The sequence below is a fragment of the Rana temporaria genome, chromosome 12 (genome assembly GCF_905171775.1).
Source record: "Rana temporaria chromosome 12, aRanTem1.1, whole genome shotgun sequence".
Taxonomy (NCBI): Eukaryota; Metazoa; Chordata; class Amphibia; order Anura; family Ranidae; genus Rana; species Rana temporaria.
In genome coordinates, this window is record NC_053500.1 from 136,525,178 (window position 1) to 136,547,122 (window position 21,945).

Genomic DNA, 21,945 nt, shown 5'->3' on the forward strand with positions numbered 1-21,945 from the left:
ATAAAAAAATACCTTTAAAATTGTTTTTGGTTAAACAATATTTCAATGCTAATTATAAATGTTATAAATAAATAATTTAGTTACCTAAGTTTAGAAATTCAGTCTTTGAGTACAATTAAATTCGGTAACTAAACATTACCAAGTTGAATAATTACAGAAGCAGCAATACGTGACTTGATATAAAAATACCTTTAAAATTGTTAAAAACAATATTTCAATGCTAATTATAAATGTTATAAATAAATAATTTAGTTACCTAAGTTTAGAAATTCAGTCTTTGAGTACAATTAAATTCGGTAACTAAAAATGATCAGGTTAAATAATTACAGACGCAGTAAAAGGTGACTTGATATAAAAATACTTTTAAAATAGTTCTTGGTTAAACAATAATTCAATGCTAATTATACATTTTTTTAATTAAAACATTTTTGGCCTAAGAAAAAAAGACAGAAAGAGAGAGAAGTGAATAAATAAGAAGTAGGAAACAATAGAAATCAATTTGCCATTTTTTTTAATGCTGTAATATTTTTTTTTTCTTCCATAGCTGAAATTCATTGAACTTTATTTTTCCATCTTAGAAGGACACAAGGTTGGTACATTGCCTCTTCAAAGTTTACTATTTTTTTCCCATGTATTTAAAATAATTAATAAATTACAATTTCTTTAGATTTCATACAATTAATCTCATCACAAATGTTTTAACAACAGTCATAGAATAAGGAGTTAGCAGAATATTAAATAAAATGTTACTCCCTTTAAAGCTTTCTGAAATAACAATGCTTTGATGACATAGGGGAAAATTTACTAAAACTGGTGCATCTGTGAATATTGTCCAATAAGGATTTGCCAAGGTCAGCCGAACTGTCCTCTGGCCGTTTCCGAGGCTCTCAGGCGCCCCCCACCCTGGCCGCATGCGGTATTGCATGCCATTGAAGTCATTGCGGAACAAATTATTTTCGTTTCCATTGACTTCAATGTGGAAACTCACATTGATATGCGAGTACTTTGGATTACAAGCATTCTTGTAATCAAAGGTTCCACTGTAGTACACCATGCTATGGGCCCCATGTAGAGCAATATTATTTGGCTAACACATTTGAATACAAATAATGTATAAAATGCTGGGACCTCTTTTGTTCTGATTCGTACTAACTAGAGGAATTGCTTTGCCATGAAGGATAAAGGGACACGAGGGCTCATTAATGATTTTTTTATGGGGCCCCAATACACCTATTATTGTCCTGTTAGAAGCTGACACTTTTATTTCCTCCATACAGAAAGCCATCAGCCATGGGTGATGGGGAGATGGCTGTGTTTGGGGATGCTGCCCAATACCTCCGAAAGTCAGATAAGGAGAGGATTGCAGATCAGACCCGCCCCTTTGAAGCCAAAACAAATGTCTTTGTGATTGACCCCAAGCAAATGTACGTCAAAGGCGTTGTCACCGCCAGAGAAGGTGGAAAGGTCACCGTAAAGAAAGAAGACATGTCCGTAAGTTGGAAAAATCAAATTATCAGCTTGGGTTATATTTGATATAATCTGTAAAAAATGCATACCGTCATGTTTTTATTGCCCGGTGCTTTTCTGTAGAGTGCAACAGTGAAGGAAGATGAAATTTTCCCCATGAACCCTCCAAAGTACGACAAGATTGAAGACATGGCCATGATGACCCACTTGAACGAACCATCTGTCCTGTTTAACCTCAAAGAGCGTTATGCAGCCTGGATGATCTACGTAAGTCTCTCAGCCAGCTCAGTGCTCTGGATCTGACTCCATGACAAAATCCCGGTGTCACTAAGTTTTTCTATGATCTCTGCAGACCTACTCTGGCCTTTTCTGCGCCACAGTCAACCCCTACAAGTGGCTGCCAGTGTATGACCCCAAGGTGGTTGCTGGCTACAGAGGAAAGAAGCGTCAGGAGGCCCCACCACACATCTTCTCCATCTCTGATAACGCCTATCAGGCCATGTTGACTGGTGAGTACTGGGGGTTTACTTGCTAACAGATAGCAGTAGATTCATATACATAGAGTACTTTCTGGAAGTGTTGCCAGATGTAAACCTCTCATTAAGATAGAAAACAAAATGCTCTATTTCAGCCTTTCTCAACCTTCTTACCCCAGAGGAACCCTTCGAATTATCTGCAGGTCTCAGGGAAACACTGCTAAATTTATTTAATCAGGGTCAGTGGAAAAAATGTCCCTTGCACTGGTTGCTACTGGTAAGAATGCCCCTTTACAGTTTTAGTCAGAATGCCAAACTTACAGACAGCTAAAAAGACTATTGGTGTTGTGTAGTGCCCTACGTTAGACCCCTGTCTAATCCGTTGCAGGAGAATGCTCGTAGTCCAAAGTACTCGCATATCAAAGCGAGTTTCCCCTTCAAAGTCAATGAAAATAATTTGTTCCGCATTGACTTCAATGGCATGCAATACCACATGTGGCCAGAGGTGGGGGGCGCTGGAGAGCCTCGGGAACACACAGAAAGGCCCGAGTACAGCTCGGCTGACCTAGACAAACCTCGTAAAGGCTCGGGAACAGCGTATTTCAGAGTCTTTCCGACCATTTCCAAATGGCGCCGATCGCCTCTGAGTTAGGACTTGGACTTGGATCTATATAGGAACCAACAAATGAGAGGTCAATCAGCCACAGCTCAAGGAACCCCTTAGCAACCTCTGGAGGAACCCTAGGCTGCCACAGAACCCTGGTTGAGAATGGCTGCTCTAGATGTTTAACTCAAATCATTACATAGACCTTTTTAAAAGGCTACAGTATTACAATGCAAACCCCAGAAAAAGAAAGTACAATATGTACAATAAAAGTGGAAAATTCATAACATAACATATTAATCAGCGAGCTCTCACATAGATTAACATGCTATATTTGCATCTAATGGGTTTGTAATGTTTACTTTCACCTTGTTTCATGTTAACAGATCGTGAAAACCAGTCTGTTCTGATTACGTAAGTTTAAAATAAATAATTCAATTTAGGTTGCTCTATGTTGTAAACATGAGTTGTGCAAGAGAAAACTATTTTTTATTCCATTTTTGTTACCTCTTTCTAACCCACAGTGGAGAATCTGGTGCCGGAAAGACTGTCAACACGAAACGTGTAATCCAGTACTTTGCAACAATTGCAGCTATTGGTGAGAAAAAGAAGGACGAGCCACAACAAACTGGAAAAATCCAGGTCTGTAGCTTCCTTTTGGTCTTCTAGGCATTAAAAATGATGCTAATATATAGAACAAACAGTAGGAAACAATTGTGTTTTTATACCTTTATAGGGAAATCTGGAGGATCAAATCATCCAGGCCAACCCACTGCTGGAGGCCTTTGGTAATGCTAAGACTGTGAGGAATGACAACTCTTCCCGTTTTGTAAGTTGGACCTATTTTAACCTTATACTTCTCCTTTTGAATTGAAAAGAAAATTGCCAGTTGACTGGTATGTCTTGTTCTGGTCTAGGGTAAATTCATCAGAATCCACTTTGGGACCACAGGAAAACTGTCCTCTGCTGATATTGAGACATGTAAGTCTTGTAGGGGAAACAATTTACTTGTAAAAACAGGGATGGTCAATCTCTAAAGAAAAGAAAAGGGAGTCAGGAGATCTAGAAACAGGTCATTGTTGGTATCTCCACCAAGCAGTTCTACTCTGTTCTCTCCAAACCATACCAGACTGGTCATACCAGATTGGTCGTACCAGCGTTTTTGCCTGCAAGCTGGGGGCAGATGCACTGTACTGTGCCGATCCTGTGATATCTCACTCACTGGCCAAAATCTAGGGATAATCTCTAAAGGTTTACTATATAAAGAGTTATGATAGATCCACTGTGGAAGAGTTTTATGTTGTTTCCCAGACAGGAGGAGACTTAATTCATAGATCAAACACATGTGGTCTCCTTTTTACCTATCTAGTAGAAGACATAAACATGGGAATATTACCTGTGCGGCAATATGCTCACTGTTTAGGTGGCAAGATTTGTAAGCAGGACTGATCCTAGGGTCACAGGCGCCTGGGTGCAGAAATATTTCTGGCGCCCCTACACGGGCGTCTTCATTTTCCTAACTCCTCCCCTTTACAAATGTTTCTATGGCAATGACACAACCACAGAGATGCTCCCCTTCTTCATTAACCTGGGATCCTTACATGATCTCTTAACAATAAACAACATACAGGAAGAGAAGCAGAGTACCTTATTGGGACCTGGAGGGGGGCCTCTGTGATGGACACAGAGAGGGCTCCTGTTAGAGAGTCTGTTAGATGTTCGGCGCCCCCACCTCTGCAGGCGCCAGGGTGCAGTGCACCCTGCCTAGGATCGGCCCTGTTTGTGAGTACCGTATTTGTTGGCATGTAACACTCACTTTTTTTACCCTGAAAATAGAGGGTAAACTGTGCCTGCGTGTTATACGCAGGGGGCTGTGGAAAGTTTTTTTCCTGAAACTTCCCTCTTAAAGTTAGGGTGCGTGTTCTACGCCTGTGCGTGTTATACGCCGAAAAATACGGTATATTTGAACTATTTTGCTGCTAGCCTTCTGAAAGGTGGAAGATAATGCCCACTTACTCTTTTTACCAAAATTCCAAACAGCATAATTACAGGAAGTTCATAGACCTGACAAATATCATGATTGTGGTACATGGCTGACCAAAGTTAGGGAGGCAAATATATATGTTGTATGATGACAATCTTACCTCATGAGACCTTACCTTATTATTGATTGTTCTAGATCTACTGGAAAAATCCAGAGTAACATTCCAGTTGTCTGCTGAGAGGAGCTACCACATTTTCTACCAGATCATGTCCAACAAGAGGCCAGAACTGATCGGTAAGTGATGATGAGGAATACGTATTTGTTAATTAGACACTGCCCTGACGGGTCAGTATTTGGCGCATTATAAATCCATTAAATCAATCAATCAATCAATCAATCAATCAACCTCTTTGTGTAAAAACATAAAAGTCCATCAAATAAAAGTCTGTTTCTGTGGAGGGCTAGACTGAATAATAACCCTGCTTTTTAAATCTATTGGGGGGAGATTTCTTGGTTCTGCTCTGAAGTCTCACTCCTGCTGCTACTTTTTCCTTAACGTAAGTATCCAACAAGGAGAGTGATTATATGGTCCAAAGCAGCTTGGCAGATCTAGGAACCCGAGTGCAAAGATTTCACTGCAACCAACTCTGAGAAAATGTATAATACAACCCAATGTGGTAAATGAATTTTGGAAGGACTGGTCTTATGAAAACGGATAAAGTGACAGATCAGATCTGAAGGATATATACAAGTAAACATCAGAAAATGTTGACAAGGAATAGAGAATTGTCACTGAATTGGTGAATTGTGATCTGGGATGTAAACCTTTAAACTTTAAGTTGGACCTAAAATCATACTAAGAAAAAACCCAGGTTTCTCAAGGCTGGTTATTAGTTAAAATGACCGTAATGTCGGCAAAAAAAAAAAAACTTGCATCCCTTCCTTCTTTCAGACATGCTTCTGATTACCACCAACCCCTATGACTTCCACTTTGTCAGCCAAGGTGAGATCACCGTGGCCAGCATAGACGATCAAGAAGAATTAATGGCCACCGATGTAAGTGGACTCAATCTCTGGAACATTATATTTTTAACACTTTGATTTACCAAAATGTAGTGTATATATTAATGTGTTACAGTCAGGGAGACATTTAATTTACTGAGTTTTTGTTAAACAGAGTGCCATTGACATCCTGGGCTTCAACTCAGACGAGAAGAACGGTATTTACAAAATGACCGGCGCTGTGATGCACTACGGTAACATGAAGTTCAAGCAGAAGCAAAGAGAGGAGCAGGCTGAGCCCGACGGCACAGAAGGTGAGAAATAAAGAGCATCTTCGGTCATTAAAAAAAAATATAAAAATACTGCAGCTGCTGACTTTTAAAAAAGGGACATTTACCAGTCCAGGTATCCAGCGATGTCCTCACCCGGGACGGTTCTTCGTCTGTCTTTGGTGCAGCCATGTGGACTGTGGAAAGCCGGCTGTGACTCCCTGCAGCTTCACAGCCAGCTCCCCACTGTGCATTGTGCATTCTATGAATGGTCCCCGGATTCTTCTAAAGGTGTCCCAGGATGTTGCGGGTGGTGAAAAGGGGGGGGGGGGCGGGCGCAGTAGGAGCTCCCTAAAAAAAGTGTTTTTATTAACAGCAGAGAAGGGAGGGAGGAGGGGAATCAGCAAAACTTCAGATTTAAAGTGAATCCTTTATTAGCACTAAAAAAAATTTTATACTTGCTGCGTTTCATCAGTCTGTACTAAGGTCGGTTTATTTAGTAATGTACCAAAAAAGACAGAGCGCTTATACTTATTATTATGCTCTTTGAACATAATCTCTATTGTTTGAATATTACTATTCTTCAGAGGCTGACAAAATTGCCTATCTAATGGGCCTCAACTCAGCTGATCTCCTGAAAGCTCTGTGCTACCCCAGGGTCAAAGTCGGAAATGAATTTGTCACCAAAGGCCAAACTGTCCAGCAGGTAAACTTCACATTTTTGCTGGCGTATATATTTTTGGGGTTTTTTTAAATGGATAAAACAGAAGCCTCATTGTCATCTTTGATCTTTAGGTATACAACAATGTCGGTGCCCTGGCCAAGTCTGTCTTTGAGAAGATGTTCTTGTGGATGGTCATTCGTATCAACCAGCAGCTGGACACCAAACAAGCAAGGCAGCACTATATTGGCGTCTTGGATATTGCCGGCTTTGAGATCTTTGATGTGAGTAAAATGACTTGGTTGATGAATGTATTTGTCATGTACTTGTCTTCATTGGATGAAGTTAACTCATTATATTGTATTCTTTTGAACAGTACAACAGCTTGGAGCAGCTTTGTATCAACTTCACCAATGAGAAACTGCAACAGTTCTTTAACCACCACATGTTTGTGCTGGAACAAGAAGAGTACAAGAAGGAAGGCATTGACTGGGAGTTCATTGACTTTGGCATGGACTTGGCTGCCTGCATTGAGCTTATTGAAAAGGTATACAATATAGAAATTGGCAATTGGCAGTACCATTACATATTTTGAGCACTAATGTCATTAGTAATATGCTTCAGCAGTACCAAGTTTCTTTAAAATTTACTGTTTTGTATTTAGCCTATGGGTATCTTCTCCATCCTTGAAGAGGAGTGCATGTTCCCCAAGGCAACAGACACTTCCTTCACCAACAAGCTGTATGACCAACATTTGGGCAAGTCCAACAACTTCCAAAAACCCAAACCTGGCAAAGGCAAAGCTGACGCTCACTTCTCCCTGGTCCACTATGCTGGAACTGTGGATTACAACATCAGTGGCTGGCTGGACAAGAATAAGGATCCATTGAATGATAGTGTCATTCAGCTTTACCAGAAGTCTTCAGTAAAACTCTTATCCTTCCTGTATACTGGCCATAATGTTGAATCAGGTATTACATGGTTTCATCATCTGCTGGAATTATTTAACATGTTAATCACTATACAGCATCCTAGTCAGTCTTATTATACAGTATAGTACCTTACATTTTTTGTTTTTCCAGACAGTGGAAAGAAGGGTGGCAAGAAGAAGGGTTCCTCTTTCCAGACTGTGTCTGCTCTTTTCAGGGTAAATATAAAAAAAAAAAAAAAATTATGAAATAGAATACCAATAGTTTAGTGCATTTCTTTAACTTTAATGATACAATTATCACTGCTCACCCCACAGGAGAATTTGAACAAATTGATGTCAAACTTGAGGAGCACTCACCCTCACTTTGTGCGCTGCTTGATCCCCAATGAAACCAAGACCCCAGGTCAGCTGAACAAAATTATTTTATTTGATAGGAAACATAATCCATAAAAATTCCTGTTAAAATATTGATTCACATTTTATTCCTTAATTTAGATATTATGGTTCATCATTTTATTATGCACCAACTTACAATTTTAAATCTGTTAAAATAAAAATTACACATTTCAACCTGAGAATTTTTTTTACTGTGGATTCTCTTTAACAATTAAATTTTTTTATCTTTAGGTGTTATGGATCATTATTTGGTCATGCACCAGCTCAGGTGTAACGGTGTGCTGGAGGGCATCAGGATCTGCAGGAAAGGCTTCCCCAGCAGAATCATCTACGGTGACTTCAAACAACGGTATGGGCCACTTCTAACACCGAGGGGGGTATTACTAAAACTGGAGAGTGCAAAATCTGGTGCAGCTCTGCATAGAAACCAATTAGCTTCCAGGTTTTATTGTCAAGGGTTAGTTGAACAAGCTAAATTTAGAAGCTGATTGGCTACCATGTACAGCTGCACCAGATTCTGAATGCTCCCGTGAAGTTAAGGAAGTTCTATTTAGTTTAGTTTACAAAAGTGTTACTCTTTGTAATACAGTTACAAGGTCCTGAATGCAAGTGCCATCCCAGACGGCCAGTTTATTGACAGCAAAAAGGCTTCTGAGAAGCTTCTTGGATCCATTGATGTTGACCATACACAGTACAAATTTGGACACACTAAGGTATTTTTACAGTTTGTGCAGTTTTAGGTAATCAAATAGTACAAGCAAAACAATATAATATTATTTTATTTGACTTGATCTATAGGTGTTCTTTAAAGCTGGTCTGCTGGGTACTCTTGAGGAGATGCGAGATGATAAGTTGGCACAACTGATTACTGCTACTCAGGCCATTTGCAGAGGATATCTCATGAGGGTCGAGTTCAGGAGGATGATGGAGAGGAGGTACTTTAAAGTTCTTGTTCTTAACTTAATCAATTTTTAAACCAGATATGTCTCATCTGAGTGCTACATTTTGTTCCAGAGAGTCCATCTTCTCCATCCAGTACAATGTCCGCTCCTTCATGAATGTCAAGCATTGGCCATGGATGAAACTCTACTTCAAGATCAAGCCTTTGCTGAAGAGCGCTGAATCTGAGAAGGAAATGGCCAACATGAAGGAAGAGTTTGAGAAGACAAAGGAGGCTCTGATTAAGTCAGAGGCAAAAAAGAAGGAGCTTGAAGAGAAAATGGTAGCCATCATGCAAGAGAAGAATGACCTGCAGCTCCAAGTTGCATCTGTAAGTGTTTACCCATTAATAATAATGCTTCAGATCAAAAAGCATTGCATGATACACAATCTAAGAATAAGCAATTTATACCTATAATTAAATGTACTTCCCAGGAATGTGAGGGCCTAGCAGATGCAGAGGAAAGGTGTGAGGGTCTCATCAAAGCCAAGATTCAACTGGAGGCCAAAATCAAGGAGGCCAATGAGAGGCTAGAAGATGAAGAAGAATCAAATGCAGAGCTGACTGCCAAAAAGAGGAAACTTGAAGATGAGTGTTCTGAGCTGAAAAAGGACATTGATGATCTTGAGCTGACTTTGGCCAAAGTAGAGAAAGAGAAGCATGCTACAGAAAACAAGGTATTTCCATTTTCTACTTGGTACTCTTCAACATCAATAGTTAAGAGTTACCCAACTATGTTATTTGCAGCTAATGTTTTTGGGTAATAACACGTAAATATAATCTGAAATATAGGTTAAGAACCTCACTGAAGAAATGGCTGTTCTTGATGAAAACATTGCCAAACTTTCTAAAGAAAAGAAAGCCCTTCAAGAAGCCCATCAACAAACTCTGGATGATCTTCAAGCAGAAGAGGACAAGGTCAACACTCTGACCAAGGCCAAGACCAAGCTGGAGCAGCAAGTAGACGATGTAAGTGGAAGTATACAAAATATATACTGGTGCTGAAAGTTATATAGAAAAGTCACGAGTTTGAACAAGTTTTATTTTCTTGCAGCTGGAGGGATCTCTTGAACAAGAGAAGAAGCTCCGCATGGACATGGAGAGAGCAAAGAGGAAGCTGGAGGGTGATCTGAAGTTGTCTCAGGAATCAACATTGGACCTGGAAAATGACAGGCAACAGCTGGATGAAAAAGTTAAAAAGTAAGACATTCCAATAAGATATGTAAGGAACTGGGTGTCCCATGTCCTCCTGTTGATATTGTGTATGATTTAGATTTTGTGTTGTTTTGTGCACCATTTTTATACCTTGAAGTCTCACATAAGTCTGTCTTCTAACTTAACAGGAAGGAATTTGAAATTAGCCAGCTTCAAAGTAAAATTGAAGATGAGCAGGCCTTGGGTGCACAATTGCAGAAAAAAATCAAAGAGCTTCAGGTAGATTTTTTCCAACAAACGTGACAATACCAACTTTGTGCTTTTTCTATCAACTGTTTTATAAGAAAACGTAAATTTGTGTTAACATTAGGCCCGCATTGAGGAACTTGAAGAAGAAATAGAGGCAGAGAGAGCAGCTCGTGCCAAGGCTGAGAAACAACGCTCAGACCTTTCCAGAGAGCTTGAAGAGATCAGCGAGCGTCTGGAGGAAGCTGGAGGGGCAACATCTGCTCAGATTGAAATGAACAAGAAACGTGAAGCAGAATTCCAGAAAATGAGACGAGACCTGGAGGAGGCCACCTTGCAGCATGAAGCCACCGCTTCAGCATTTAGGAAGAAGCACGCTGATAGTGTAGCTGAACTTGGAGAACAAATAGACAACCTTCAAAGAGTCAAGCAGAAATTGGAAAAGGAGAAGAGTGAGCTGAAGATGGAGATTGATGACCTTGCCAGCAACATGGATACTGTCTCTAAGTCTAAGGTAAATAAAATACTACATCGGTTGTTATTGCCAACCAATACAATTCTGAATACTGAAAATAATGACTTTGATTTACCTTGTAGGCCAACTTAGAGAAGATGTGCAGAACTCTTGAGGACCAATACAGTGAAACTAAAACCAAAGAAGAGGAGCATCAGAGAGTAATTAATGACTTGAATGCTCAAAGAGCACGTCTTCATACAGAAAATGGTAATTTTTGAATGCCAAGAGTAAAAAAGATGACACATAACAAATTCAAAAAATATGCTTAACTACACCGTTATTCTTATGAAATAGGTGAATTTGGCCGTCAACTAGAGGAAAAAGAAGCTCTTGTCTCTCAACTCTCTAGAGGAAAACAAGCCTTCACCCAACAAACGGAGGAGCTGAAGAGGCAGCTTGAGGAGGAGACCAAGGTACTTTGGCCATAGACAAAAAAAAAAATCTGAAATACTCTCTTAAGTATATGCTTTTGAAAAAATATGTTTTAATGATAAGGACCAAAAGTCAAGTTTTTATGACTGGTGTGCTTAGGACAATTCACTAAAATTAGCTATGGTACCTTTAGGAATTCAATTAACTGGTAAAATACCCAGCACATACAATATGATTTCATTATCAACGTAAGCCTTTCCTACCTCTGCCCATCATTAAATTCAGACAGCTTGTGTTGCAGCTTTTCACAGAAACTTTCATGCTAGTAATTGCTTAGTGTCGTTGTCAGACTTCTCCCAGGGCTCATGTTGACTTGGAGCACAATTATTAATGATGTTCCCATATAGAAGCCCATGTGGTAAATTGCTCTTATATGGGCTCTTTGAAATTTAGAACAGCATTTCGGTCTCTGACTAGACTGTGAGAAGACAACACTTAACCCACCATTTGCCCTTAACTTAACCCTACCATTAACCTCAATAACTAACAAATGGCCCCTGCTCCCACCTATAACTGGCCTTCACAGCAAGGAGCACATGGAAGGGCAAATGCATGAATGACAAAGACAGAACGTTCCATAGCTCAACTCACCAACCAGTCTGCCAACCAACCCAATTAATCTGTCCAACAGTCTGCGTTAAAAACAGAGGTTTAGCTAGCACGCATTTGCAAACGCATGCATAAGCTGCAAGGCCTCTTAACGGCACCCTGTGTATAGCTTGCATTCCTAACACTACTTAATTTATAAGTGCCTTCACAATGGAAGCACATGCATTAAATAGATAGATGAGGGGCAGGTGGGCCTAGAGGCAGCCCAAGCCCCCTTAAAGGAACAGGAGCACACTGGACACCACCATTAACCTTAACCTTTACCCACCATTTGCCCTTAACCTAATCCTACCATTAACCATTACCTAACCAGTAAATACCTACCCTGTTCGGCGTGTGAAAATATCTCATAGCACCAATATCTGGGTGCCTAACTGTAGAGGGGGGCAGGGCACAGTACTGGAGGTGAGCAGTATGTTGGTTCATACCGGGCTAATATTTACTATTACAATATATACAATTATACCTGGATACAGGCTGCAAATCTAAACGTTAATGCAGAAAAACAGTCTTTGAATGCACATAATGAATTGTGTATGTCATGCTTGTAAATAATGCTAAACCTTACATACTTGTCATTATTCTTTCATCATTTTTAGTCAGTTATTTTTAATGCTATAATAGAAGACTGTTTGTCTTACATTTATAAAATGTCCCTTTACCTTCAAGGCCAAGAATGCACTCGCTCATGCACTCCAGTCTGCCCGCCACGACTGTGACCTTCTCAGGGAGCAATATGAAGAGGAACAGGAAGCCAAGGGTGAACTTCAGCGTTCACTTTCCAAAGCCAACAGTGAGGTTTCTACATGGAGGACAAAATATGAGACAGATGCCATCCAGCGCACAGAGGAACTGGAAGAGGCCAAGTAAGATTCTGTTAATTCTTAAAATAAGTGATGTGAAGGATTTTGAATAGTATCCTTCAATGTGAATTTAATAATGCCGCGTACACACGATCATTTTTCGGCAATAAAAAAACGTTGTTTAAAAAAAATGTAATTTAAAATGATCGTCTGTGGGCTTCACATCATTCTTCGGGTTCTGAAAAACGACCAATTTTTTTTCCGAACATGCTGGATTTTTTAACGATGTTTTAAATGATGTCGTTATTCGGATTGTAAAAAATGACGTTAAAAACCTGCGCAAGCACATTCATCACGCTGTAACAGACAGAAAAGCACAAATCATCTTTTACTAACACGGAATCAGCTAAAGCAGCCCCAAGGGTGCCGTCATCCGCATGGAACTTCCCCTTTATAGTGCCGTTGTACGTGTTGTACGTCACCGCGCTTTGCTTGAGCATTTTTTTAAAACGATGGTGTGTGGGCAACGTCGTTTTAATGATGAAGTTGGAAAAACATAGTTTTTTCTACATGCCGAAAAATGATCGTGTGTACGCAGCATTAGAGTTAAAGTTATTCAAGTTTCCACCAGTGGAAATGATATTAGTTTCGAATAATGTGAAATTCTGACATCCACAGATAAGCAACTTTATCTTTGCAATGTCAAATAATTTTTCTAAGCATTCATATAATATCATCTCCTACATAACAGGAAGAAGCTGGCCCAGCGTCTGCAGGAGGCTGAGGAACAAATTGAGGCTGTCAACTCTAAATGTGCTTCTCTGGAAAAGACCAAACAGAGACTACAATGTGAAGTAGAGGATCTCATGGTTGATGTAGAACGTTCCAACTCAGCATGTAACGCTCTGGATAAGAAGCAAAGGAACTTTGACAAGGTGTGCTAAAAAATTGAAGCAAGAGAAGATTTTGATGTAAGTGTAGTGGTCTGAACATGTGAAATAAAAAAATATCATTTTGCATTAAATAGGTCCTGTCTGAATGGAAGCAGAAGTTTGAGGAGGCCCAGGCTGAACTTGAAGCTTCTCAAAAGGAAGCTAGAGGTCTCAGCACAGAAGTTTTCAAGATGAAGAACTCCTATGAGGAAGCACTCGACCAGCTTGAGACACTGAAGAGGGAAAACAAGAACCTCCAACGTAAGTCCATCTTTGCATTAAATGTAGGGGGGGGGGGAGCAAAGAAACTATAATTTTGGAACGTAATTATTATATAAAGCGACTTTCTTTGTCATTTTGGCCACCAGCACTGAATTTGTTTTGATATATATTTTTGTTTGCGCAAAAGTGGGGTTTGAAGGTCTTTAATCTGACAATGGCAAAATATGGTATTTTTTTTACGATTGTAGAGGAGATCTCAGATCTGACAGAGCAAGTTGCCGAGTCTGGAAAGAGCATCCATGAGATTGAGAAAGCCAAGAAACAGGTTGAGCAGGAAAAATCTGACCTGCAATCAGCACTGGAAGAAGCTGAGGTAGGCAGACCGGACACTGTTATGCTTTAAAACCCTTTAACATTTTGGGCTCTATGTATAAAATGTTTGCTGTACTATAAGGTGACCAGATTTTTTAAATGAAATCGGGGACATATATATTTTCTTTTACTAGTACTGGTGGCTAATCAGCGACTCTCTACCCGCTGCCACCCGCCTCACATCCTGTCAAGTCTTACTCCCCGGGCCCCACCTACTATTGGGTGGGGAGTGGAGGAAGATCACTCCGCCAGGGAAGGCAAGGAGAAAAGCAGGCAGGCGGCTAGCCGGGACTTGAGACAAGGCAAAAGAACATGCGAGCGGAGCTGAATGGGCATGCACCCGAAACTGAAGAAAAATTCCCTCCGCTTCGACCAGCACATGATCATCAGAAAGGGGCACATATAATGGAAACAAATTACACCCCCTATGCAAGTAGGAGCAGCGCAGCGCGCGCGCGGGGGGGTGTAATTCTGCATTTTTAAATTGCCCCAGCCCCTGTTCAAATCCAATCCGGGACAACACCGGGGACAGATTTGGTCCGGGGACAGTGTCCTCAATCCGGAGACTGTCCCCAGAAACTGGGGATGTCTGGTCACCCTACTGTACTAGCAATCAAAACTAAAAATTTCCTAATTTGCTATAATATGTGTATTTCCTACATCATGAGTGCCATATCGTGTCCATATTGCATTTTAGTGAAGAAAAAACACATTATGGCCACTATACATGAACCACTGAGTCTTCATAGATCTCCATATTTACAAATTTGTAACATTTTAGGGATCTCTGGAACATGAAGAGGCCAAGATCCTTCGTGTACAGCTTGAATTGAACCAGGTGAAGTCTGAGGTTGACAGAAAGGTGGCTGAAAAGGATGAAGAGATTGAACAGATCAAGAGAAATAGCACAAGGGCACTGGAGTCCATGCAGACTTCCCTAGATTCTGAGGTCAGAAGCAGGAATGATGCGCTGAGAATTAAGAAGAAGATGGAGGGAGATCTCAATGAGATGGAGATCCAACTGAGCCATGCCAACCGACAGGCAGCTGAGGCCCAGAAACAGCTCAGGAACATCCAGGGACAATTCAAGGTATAAAATAATTACCCTCGTGAATGCTTACCCTTTTCGTGGCTTTACAAAAATATCATGATCAGCACCACTGTGTTTCTTCAATTTAGGATGCCCAACTGCATCTTGATGATGCTATTAGAGGAAATGATGACCTTAAGGAACAGCTGGCTATTGTGGAGAGGAGAAACAATCTCATGCAAGCAGAAGTTGAAGAGATGAGGTCTGCCCTGGAACAGACAGAGCGTGGTCGCAAAGTGGCTGAGCAAGAGCTGCTCGATGTCACCGAACGTGTCCAACTTCTACATACACAGGTAAGGATGAGGGATCGTTCATAACAAATCTGAATAAAGCAATAACAGAAGAACACATGACAACGTTTGGGTATCTTTATCCAACAGAACACCAGTCTGATCAACACTAAGAAGAAGCTTGAAGCTGATGTTTCTCAGTTCCAAAGTGAAATGGATGAAGCTATCCAAGAATGCAGAAATGCAGATGACAAAGCTAAGAAGGCAATCACAGATGTAAGTCCCAATTCACTCATAATTAATAAACAGTATGGTAATAAAATACATGTCTCATGTGACCATTTGCAGCTTGTTACGTAGTTAGTCAGGTTGAAAAAAGACACAAGTCCATCAAGTTCAACCATAAAAAATAATAAATAAAATATCGTACAATCCAATAAACCCAATTCTATACCTACAGTTCAAACGTTTGCATTTTCAAAACAATATGTCAACTCAAATTTCCCAAACTATGTTTTGGAAGATATTTTGGTCGATCCAATATGTAGAAGATCTTTGTAAATGCGCTTGCTCTTTTATTTTATAGGCAGCCATGATGGCTGAAGAGCTGAAGAAGGAGCAGGACACCAGCGCTCACCTCGAGAGGATGAAGAAGAACCTTGAACAGACTGTGAAGGATCTTCAACATCGCCTGGATGAGGCCGAGCAACTGGCAATGAAAGGTGGCAAGAAGCAATTGCAGAAACTGGAGAGCAGGGTGAGCAGTCTTTTATATATTTACAGTATTTAATAATGAATATGTATTTAACATGTTTAACACAGTGATATCATTTTCTTTTTTTTAGGTGCGTGAACTTGAAAATGAGCTTGAAGCTGAACAAAAACGAGGCTCTGATGCCATCAAGGGTGTACGCAAGTATGAGAGGAGAGTCAAGGAACTGTCTTACCAGGTATATACCGCGTACCGGGTTTCTTAAAGATGAAACATTCTATTTGATCTTTACATTCTACAGTATATCTCATATCGATTCTCTACTTTACAGACTGAGGAGGACAAGAAGAATGTGTTCAGGCTTCAGGACCTGGTAGACAAACTGCAGCTGAAGGTCAAAGCCTACAAGAGACAGGCTGAGGAATCTGTAAGTAGAATTTTATGGGGTGTTATTTCTAGACTTTAAAAGTCCATAGTTTCCTTTGAAATAATTAATCTCTCCTCCCATCACATCACTTTCCTTGTAGGAGGAACAAGCCAATACACATATGTCCAGGTTCAGGAAGACCCAGCATGAGCTGGAAGAGGCTGAAGAGCGCGCTGACATTGCTGAGTCCCAGGTCAACAAACTGAGAGTCAAGAGCCGGGAAATTGGCAAGGCAAGTAGAGTTGTCTTACAGGTGTCAAACAAGGCCAGCGGTCCGAATCCGACCCTCCAGCTCATTGCATGTGGCCCTCACACCTCTCCTGCAGCTGCAGGAGAGCTCCAGAACTCTCTGGTCCTCCTCCAGACCAGGGGCGGATTCAGAGTCTAATCTTGGAAGGGGCACTGCCAAAATATTTGCGGGCAATTTGTATGGTGGAGGGGAGGACAGGGTGGCAGAAGCCAGGTGGAGGGGAGGACAGGGTGGCAGAAGCCAGGTGGAGGGGGGACAGAGTGGGAGCATCCAGGTGGAGGGGAGGACAGGGTGAATGCAGCCAGGGGGAGAGCAGGACAGGGTGGATGCAGCCAGATGGGGGGAGGGCAGGGTGGATGCAGCCAGATGGAGGGGAGGGCAGGGTGGATGCAGCCAGGTGGAGGGGAGGACAGGGTGGATGAAGCCAGATGGAGGGGAGGACAGAGTGGGAGCAGCCAGATGGAGGGGAGGACAGGGTGGATGAAGCCAGATGGAGGGGAGGACAGAGTGGGAGCATCCAGGTGGAGGGGAGGACAGAGTGGGAGCAGCCAGGTGGAGGGGGAGGACAGGGTCGATGCAGCCAGGTGGAGGGGAGGACATGGTGGATGCAGCAGGTGGAGGGGAGGACAGGGTGGGAGCAGCCAGATGGAGGGGGAGGACAGGGTGGGAGCAGCCAGATGGAAGGGGAGGACAGGGTGGGAGAAGCCAGATGGAGGGGAGGTAAGTTCTTACCTGGAGGATAATAATAGAGTTACTGGCTCCTTCCACCTGACAGCCTCATGGTCCTCCTTCTCTCTCTTTCTCTCCCCTCCTCCCGCTCAGCACGCTGGGGGCTGCAGTCCTCTCAGTGAATCATCCTGGGCCTGCTGGTATCTAGACTACATGTCCCATAATGCTCTGGCTTCTAGTATCCCAGCCATTGGCTCTGAATTTAGCCAATAGGAGCAGGCATTTGCAGGTGAATGCTCGGCTCAAGGAAGAGAGGAGGGGTGGAATTCCCCTGCAGCTGCGGCTCTGTGTCTCTTCACAGAGCCTGTCAGTTTCGGTGCCATTGCCCTGTCCTGATGGGAGGTCGGCATCAGCACAGCCTACTCACTAGTTTCTGAGGGGGGCAATTGACCCGATTGCCCCCCCCCCCCTGGATCCGCCCCTGCTCCAGACCCTTACTTTCTGCTTTCAAGCAATGCATCCAGCTTCTTCCCAGCAGCAGTATAAGGAACGGGGGGTTCACTGTGATGTAAGGGAGAGTGGGGGACTCAACTAGAAATGTGCACTGCCAAAAAAAATTCTTTTTTTTCGCTTTCGTTTCATTCGTTTTTTTGCTTTTTCGGAAATTCGGGAAATTCAAAAATTTTCCGAATTTTGAATTCCAAATTTCAAATTTTCAAATTTCCGAATTTCCGAATTTCGAATTTATGAATTCAGAATTTTCGAAATTCTAAAAATCTGAATTTGGAAATTCTAAAATTTGAAAATCTAAATTCGAAAATGGCAAAATTGAATTTCCTCATTTTCAATTTTCGAATTTTAGATTTTCAAATGTTGCCATTTCGAATTTTTTTTGAATCTTGAATTTTCGAAATTCCGAAATTCGAAAATCTGAATTTCCAAAATTCTGAAAAATTTGGAAATTCTAAATTTGGAAAATTTGTAAATTTAAAAATTTGTAAATTTAAAAATTTGTAAATTTAAAAATTTGTAAATTTAAAAATTTGTAAATTTTAAAAATTTTAAAATTTTGGAAATTTTAAAATTTTAAAAAATTTGAAATTCTGAAATCTCGGAATTAGCGAATTTGTCAAAATAAAAATAAAAATGTATTTAGAACTAAACGAATTGCATGTCTAGACTCAACTTCTGATGGTGGGGGGACTCTTGACATCTAATGTAATGGGAGGGATGCGCTGGACATCTAATCTTACAGATACAACCGGCCCTTTTGAGGGCAATCATAATGCTGATGCGGCCCGTGATGAAATTTAGTTTGACACCCTTGTAATATAGAGGATGATTATTTACCATAATTTATACAGTGTCAAAATACACCTACAATATAACTCCAGAATCAAAATGATAAATCACTGAACTGTAAGACTAGAAGTTTTTGGCATTATTTTTGTATCTAAATCATATATATTTTTTTTCTCTGCAGAAGGCAGAAGAGTAAAGAAACGGACCGAAAAGAAGATATTTACAAAGGATGTTCATAAAATATGAGCTGTGTTTGTAAATATGAAACCCACTTTATAGGCTCTAGATGCAAATAAAAATATCATCAGTATCTGAATGTCTCCGTTCATTTTTTTCTGGCAATTATTAACCACTTCAGCCCCAGGCCATTTTATTGCTAAATGACCGGGCCACTTTTTTTGCGATTCGGCACTGAGTCGCTTTAACTGACAATTGCGCGGTCGTGCGACGTGGCTCCCAAGCAAAAATTGATGTTCTTTTTCCCCCCCCCACAATAGAGCTTTCTTTGGTGGTATTTGATCACCTCTGCGGTTTTCATTTTTTACACTATAAACAAAATAGAGCGACAATTTTTAAAAAAATTCAATATATTTTACTTTTTGCTATAATAAATATCCCCAAAAAAGATATATAAACATTTTTTTCCCTCGGTTTAGGCCGATACGTATTCTTCTACATATTTTTGGTAAAAGAAAAATCGCAATAAGCGTTTATTGATTGTTTGCGCAAAAGTTATAGGGTCTACAAAATAGGTGATAGTTTTATAGCATTTTTATGATTTTTTTTTTTACAAGTAATGGCGGTGATTAGCGATTTTTATCGTGACTGCAACATTATGGCGGACACATCGGACACTTTTGACGCTATTTTGGGACCATTGCCATTTTTACAGCGATCAGTGCTATAAAAATGCACTGATTACTGTATAAATGTCACTGGCAGTGAAGGGGTTAACCACTAGGTGGCGCTTGTAGGGGTTAAAGCGGTAGTAAACCCGCTGACTTTTCTTTTTCTTTACACCTGTAAGGGAAAAGGCATAATAAGCATACTAGCTCATTATAAAAATACTCACCTTAGAACAAGACGTTGGTAACTTACCTGGTCCACGTCAAGGTAGCCGACATGTTGCCTCGGTGTGTCTTCCGGGAATCGCGGCTCCAGCGCTGTGAGTGGCTGGAGCCCGCAATGTCGCCACTCCCGTGCATGAACACGGGAGACTTCTTTCTGGCAAGGTCTGGCGGGCTGCCGGGCCTTAAGCCGACAATCCCCTGTGCGCATGCGCCGCTGCATTCAGCGTCTCATTGCGAGGGGAAATATCTCCTAAACCGTAAAGGTTTAGGAGATATTTTTTTTTTACTTACAGGTAAGCCTTATTATAGGCTTACAGTACCTGTAGGTAAAAGTAAAAAAAAAAACTTTTCAACCACTTGTACACAGTGTTCCCTAGGGAGTGATTCTTACTGTAGGGGGGCGTGGCTTACTGCGACACGTCACTGATCGTTGTTCCCGATGACAGGGAACATACGATCAGTGATAGTGTGCACTAGGCAGAACGGGGAGATGTTGTGTTTACACTAGAATCTCCCCGTTCTATCTCCCCGTGAGACGATCGCGGGTATGCAACGCTTACGTCCTTCTGCCTGCCCGTGCCATTCTGCAGACGTATATCTGCGTGCGCTGGGCGGCAAGCAGCTAAAGAAATAAGATGTGGTTGTGTGTAATCAAGTGAGTCACCTTTTTTTGGACTGATAATAAAATAAGACTGAGATATAATGGTTACTGACATGCACACATACATGCATATATACCCATACACACATATATACACTTATACACACACAAAACACTCCTACCCATATATATAGCATACATTATCACTTATACACACAAAAACACTCCTACCAACACACACAGACACCATATGTACAAACACACCCATATACAAACATTAACACTTCTACACACACACCTACCCATACACACACATGCACATTCACACATAGACATCCATACGTACACACACACACATACATATACACATACATGCATACACACACCCACATTTTTATACAAATTAACACTTATACACACACAAACATTCCTACTGACACACACAGACACCATATGTACAAACACACACATAACACACATTAAACACTTCTACACACACAACACACCTACCCATACACACACATACAGACATCCATATACACACACATACATATACACATACAGCATACACCCATATACACACACACATTTAACAAATACAAATTAACACTTCTACACACACAAACACACCTACCCATACACACACACACAGACATCCATATACACACACACACACACACACACACACACACATACATATACACATACATGGCATACACCCCATATACACACACACACATTTAACAAATACAAATTAACACTTATACACACACAAACATTCCTACCCATACACACACAACATATATATATATACATTAACACTTATACACACACACACACAGACACACCTACCCATACACACATACACCCATACGTACAAACACACACATATACAGTGTCTCACAAAAGTGAGTACACCCCTCACATTTTTGTAAATATTTTCTTCTATCTTTTCACGTGAGAACACTGAAGAAATGACACTTTGCTACAATATTGTGTAGTGAGTGTACAGCTTGTATAACAGTGTAAATTTGCTGTCCCCTCAAAATAACTCAACACACAGCGCATTCATGTCTAAACCGCTGGCAACGAAAGTGAGTACACCCCCTAAGTGAAAATATCCTAATTGGGCCCAAAGTGTCAATATTTTGTGTGGCAGCCATTATTTTCCAGCACTGCCTAACCCTCTTGGGCATGGAGGTCACCAGAGCTTCACAGGTTACTACTGGAGTCCTCTTCCCCTCCTCCATGATGACATCACAGAGCTGGTGGATGTTGGAGACCTTGCGCTCCTCCACCTTCCGTTTGAGGATGTCCCACAGATGCCTCAATAGGGTTTCACTTTTGTTGCCAGCGGTTTAGACATTAATGGCTGTGTGTTGAGTTATTTTGAGGGGACAGAAAATGTACACTGTTAGACAAGCTGTACACTGACTACACAACATTGTAGCAAAGTGTCATTTCTTCAGTGTTGTCGCATGAAAAGATAGAAGAAAATATTACAAAAAATGTGAGGGTGTACTTACTTTTGTGAGATACTGTAGGTGTGATGGTTGGAGGTGACCATAGCCATAGA

General features: G+C 40.9%; 1 protein-coding gene across 1 annotated transcript in view; it reads left to right on the top strand.

The window, feature by feature from the left end:
• The first annotated feature begins 544 nt into the window (after nucleotides 1-544).
• LOC120918376 overlaps nucleotides 545-21,945 on the top strand; it is a 67,225-nt gene continuing 45,824 nt past the window's right edge. Inside the window, exons 1-40 of the mRNA XM_040329921.1 lie at nucleotides 545-589; nucleotides 1,278-1,491; nucleotides 1,591-1,734; nucleotides 1,820-1,976; nucleotides 2,934-2,961; nucleotides 3,072-3,189; nucleotides 3,284-3,376; nucleotides 3,465-3,528; nucleotides 4,727-4,825; nucleotides 5,484-5,587; nucleotides 5,709-5,855; nucleotides 6,368-6,508; nucleotides 6,598-6,747; nucleotides 6,840-7,010; nucleotides 7,128-7,434; nucleotides 7,546-7,610; nucleotides 7,710-7,797; nucleotides 8,022-8,139; nucleotides 8,380-8,503; nucleotides 8,589-8,725; nucleotides 8,805-9,060; nucleotides 9,165-9,407; nucleotides 9,523-9,699; nucleotides 9,785-9,930; nucleotides 10,074-10,164; nucleotides 10,256-10,645; nucleotides 10,729-10,855; nucleotides 10,943-11,061; nucleotides 12,359-12,555; nucleotides 13,244-13,427; nucleotides 13,520-13,685; nucleotides 13,895-14,019; nucleotides 14,800-15,108; nucleotides 15,198-15,401; nucleotides 15,489-15,614; nucleotides 15,925-16,095; nucleotides 16,184-16,288; nucleotides 16,382-16,477; nucleotides 16,578-16,730; nucleotides 18,880-18,890. Coding sequence (XP_040185855.1) covers nucleotides 1,291-1,491; nucleotides 1,591-1,734; nucleotides 1,820-1,976; nucleotides 2,934-2,961; nucleotides 3,072-3,189; nucleotides 3,284-3,376; nucleotides 3,465-3,528; nucleotides 4,727-4,825; nucleotides 5,484-5,587; nucleotides 5,709-5,855; nucleotides 6,368-6,508; nucleotides 6,598-6,747; nucleotides 6,840-7,010; nucleotides 7,128-7,434; nucleotides 7,546-7,610; nucleotides 7,710-7,797; nucleotides 8,022-8,139; nucleotides 8,380-8,503; nucleotides 8,589-8,725; nucleotides 8,805-9,060; nucleotides 9,165-9,407; nucleotides 9,523-9,699; nucleotides 9,785-9,930; nucleotides 10,074-10,164; nucleotides 10,256-10,645; nucleotides 10,729-10,855; nucleotides 10,943-11,061; nucleotides 12,359-12,555; nucleotides 13,244-13,427; nucleotides 13,520-13,685; nucleotides 13,895-14,019; nucleotides 14,800-15,108; nucleotides 15,198-15,401; nucleotides 15,489-15,614; nucleotides 15,925-16,095; nucleotides 16,184-16,288; nucleotides 16,382-16,477; nucleotides 16,578-16,730; nucleotides 18,880-18,890 — 5,852 coding nt within the window. The 5' untranslated portion in view covers nucleotides 545-589; nucleotides 1,278-1,290. The remainder of the gene's footprint in view (nucleotides 590-1,277; nucleotides 1,492-1,590; nucleotides 1,735-1,819; nucleotides 1,977-2,933; nucleotides 2,962-3,071; nucleotides 3,190-3,283; nucleotides 3,377-3,464; nucleotides 3,529-4,726; nucleotides 4,826-5,483; nucleotides 5,588-5,708; nucleotides 5,856-6,367; nucleotides 6,509-6,597; nucleotides 6,748-6,839; nucleotides 7,011-7,127; nucleotides 7,435-7,545; nucleotides 7,611-7,709; nucleotides 7,798-8,021; nucleotides 8,140-8,379; nucleotides 8,504-8,588; nucleotides 8,726-8,804; nucleotides 9,061-9,164; nucleotides 9,408-9,522; nucleotides 9,700-9,784; nucleotides 9,931-10,073; nucleotides 10,165-10,255; nucleotides 10,646-10,728; nucleotides 10,856-10,942; nucleotides 11,062-12,358; nucleotides 12,556-13,243; nucleotides 13,428-13,519; nucleotides 13,686-13,894; nucleotides 14,020-14,799; nucleotides 15,109-15,197; nucleotides 15,402-15,488; nucleotides 15,615-15,924; nucleotides 16,096-16,183; nucleotides 16,289-16,381; nucleotides 16,478-16,577; nucleotides 16,731-18,879; nucleotides 18,891-21,945) is intronic.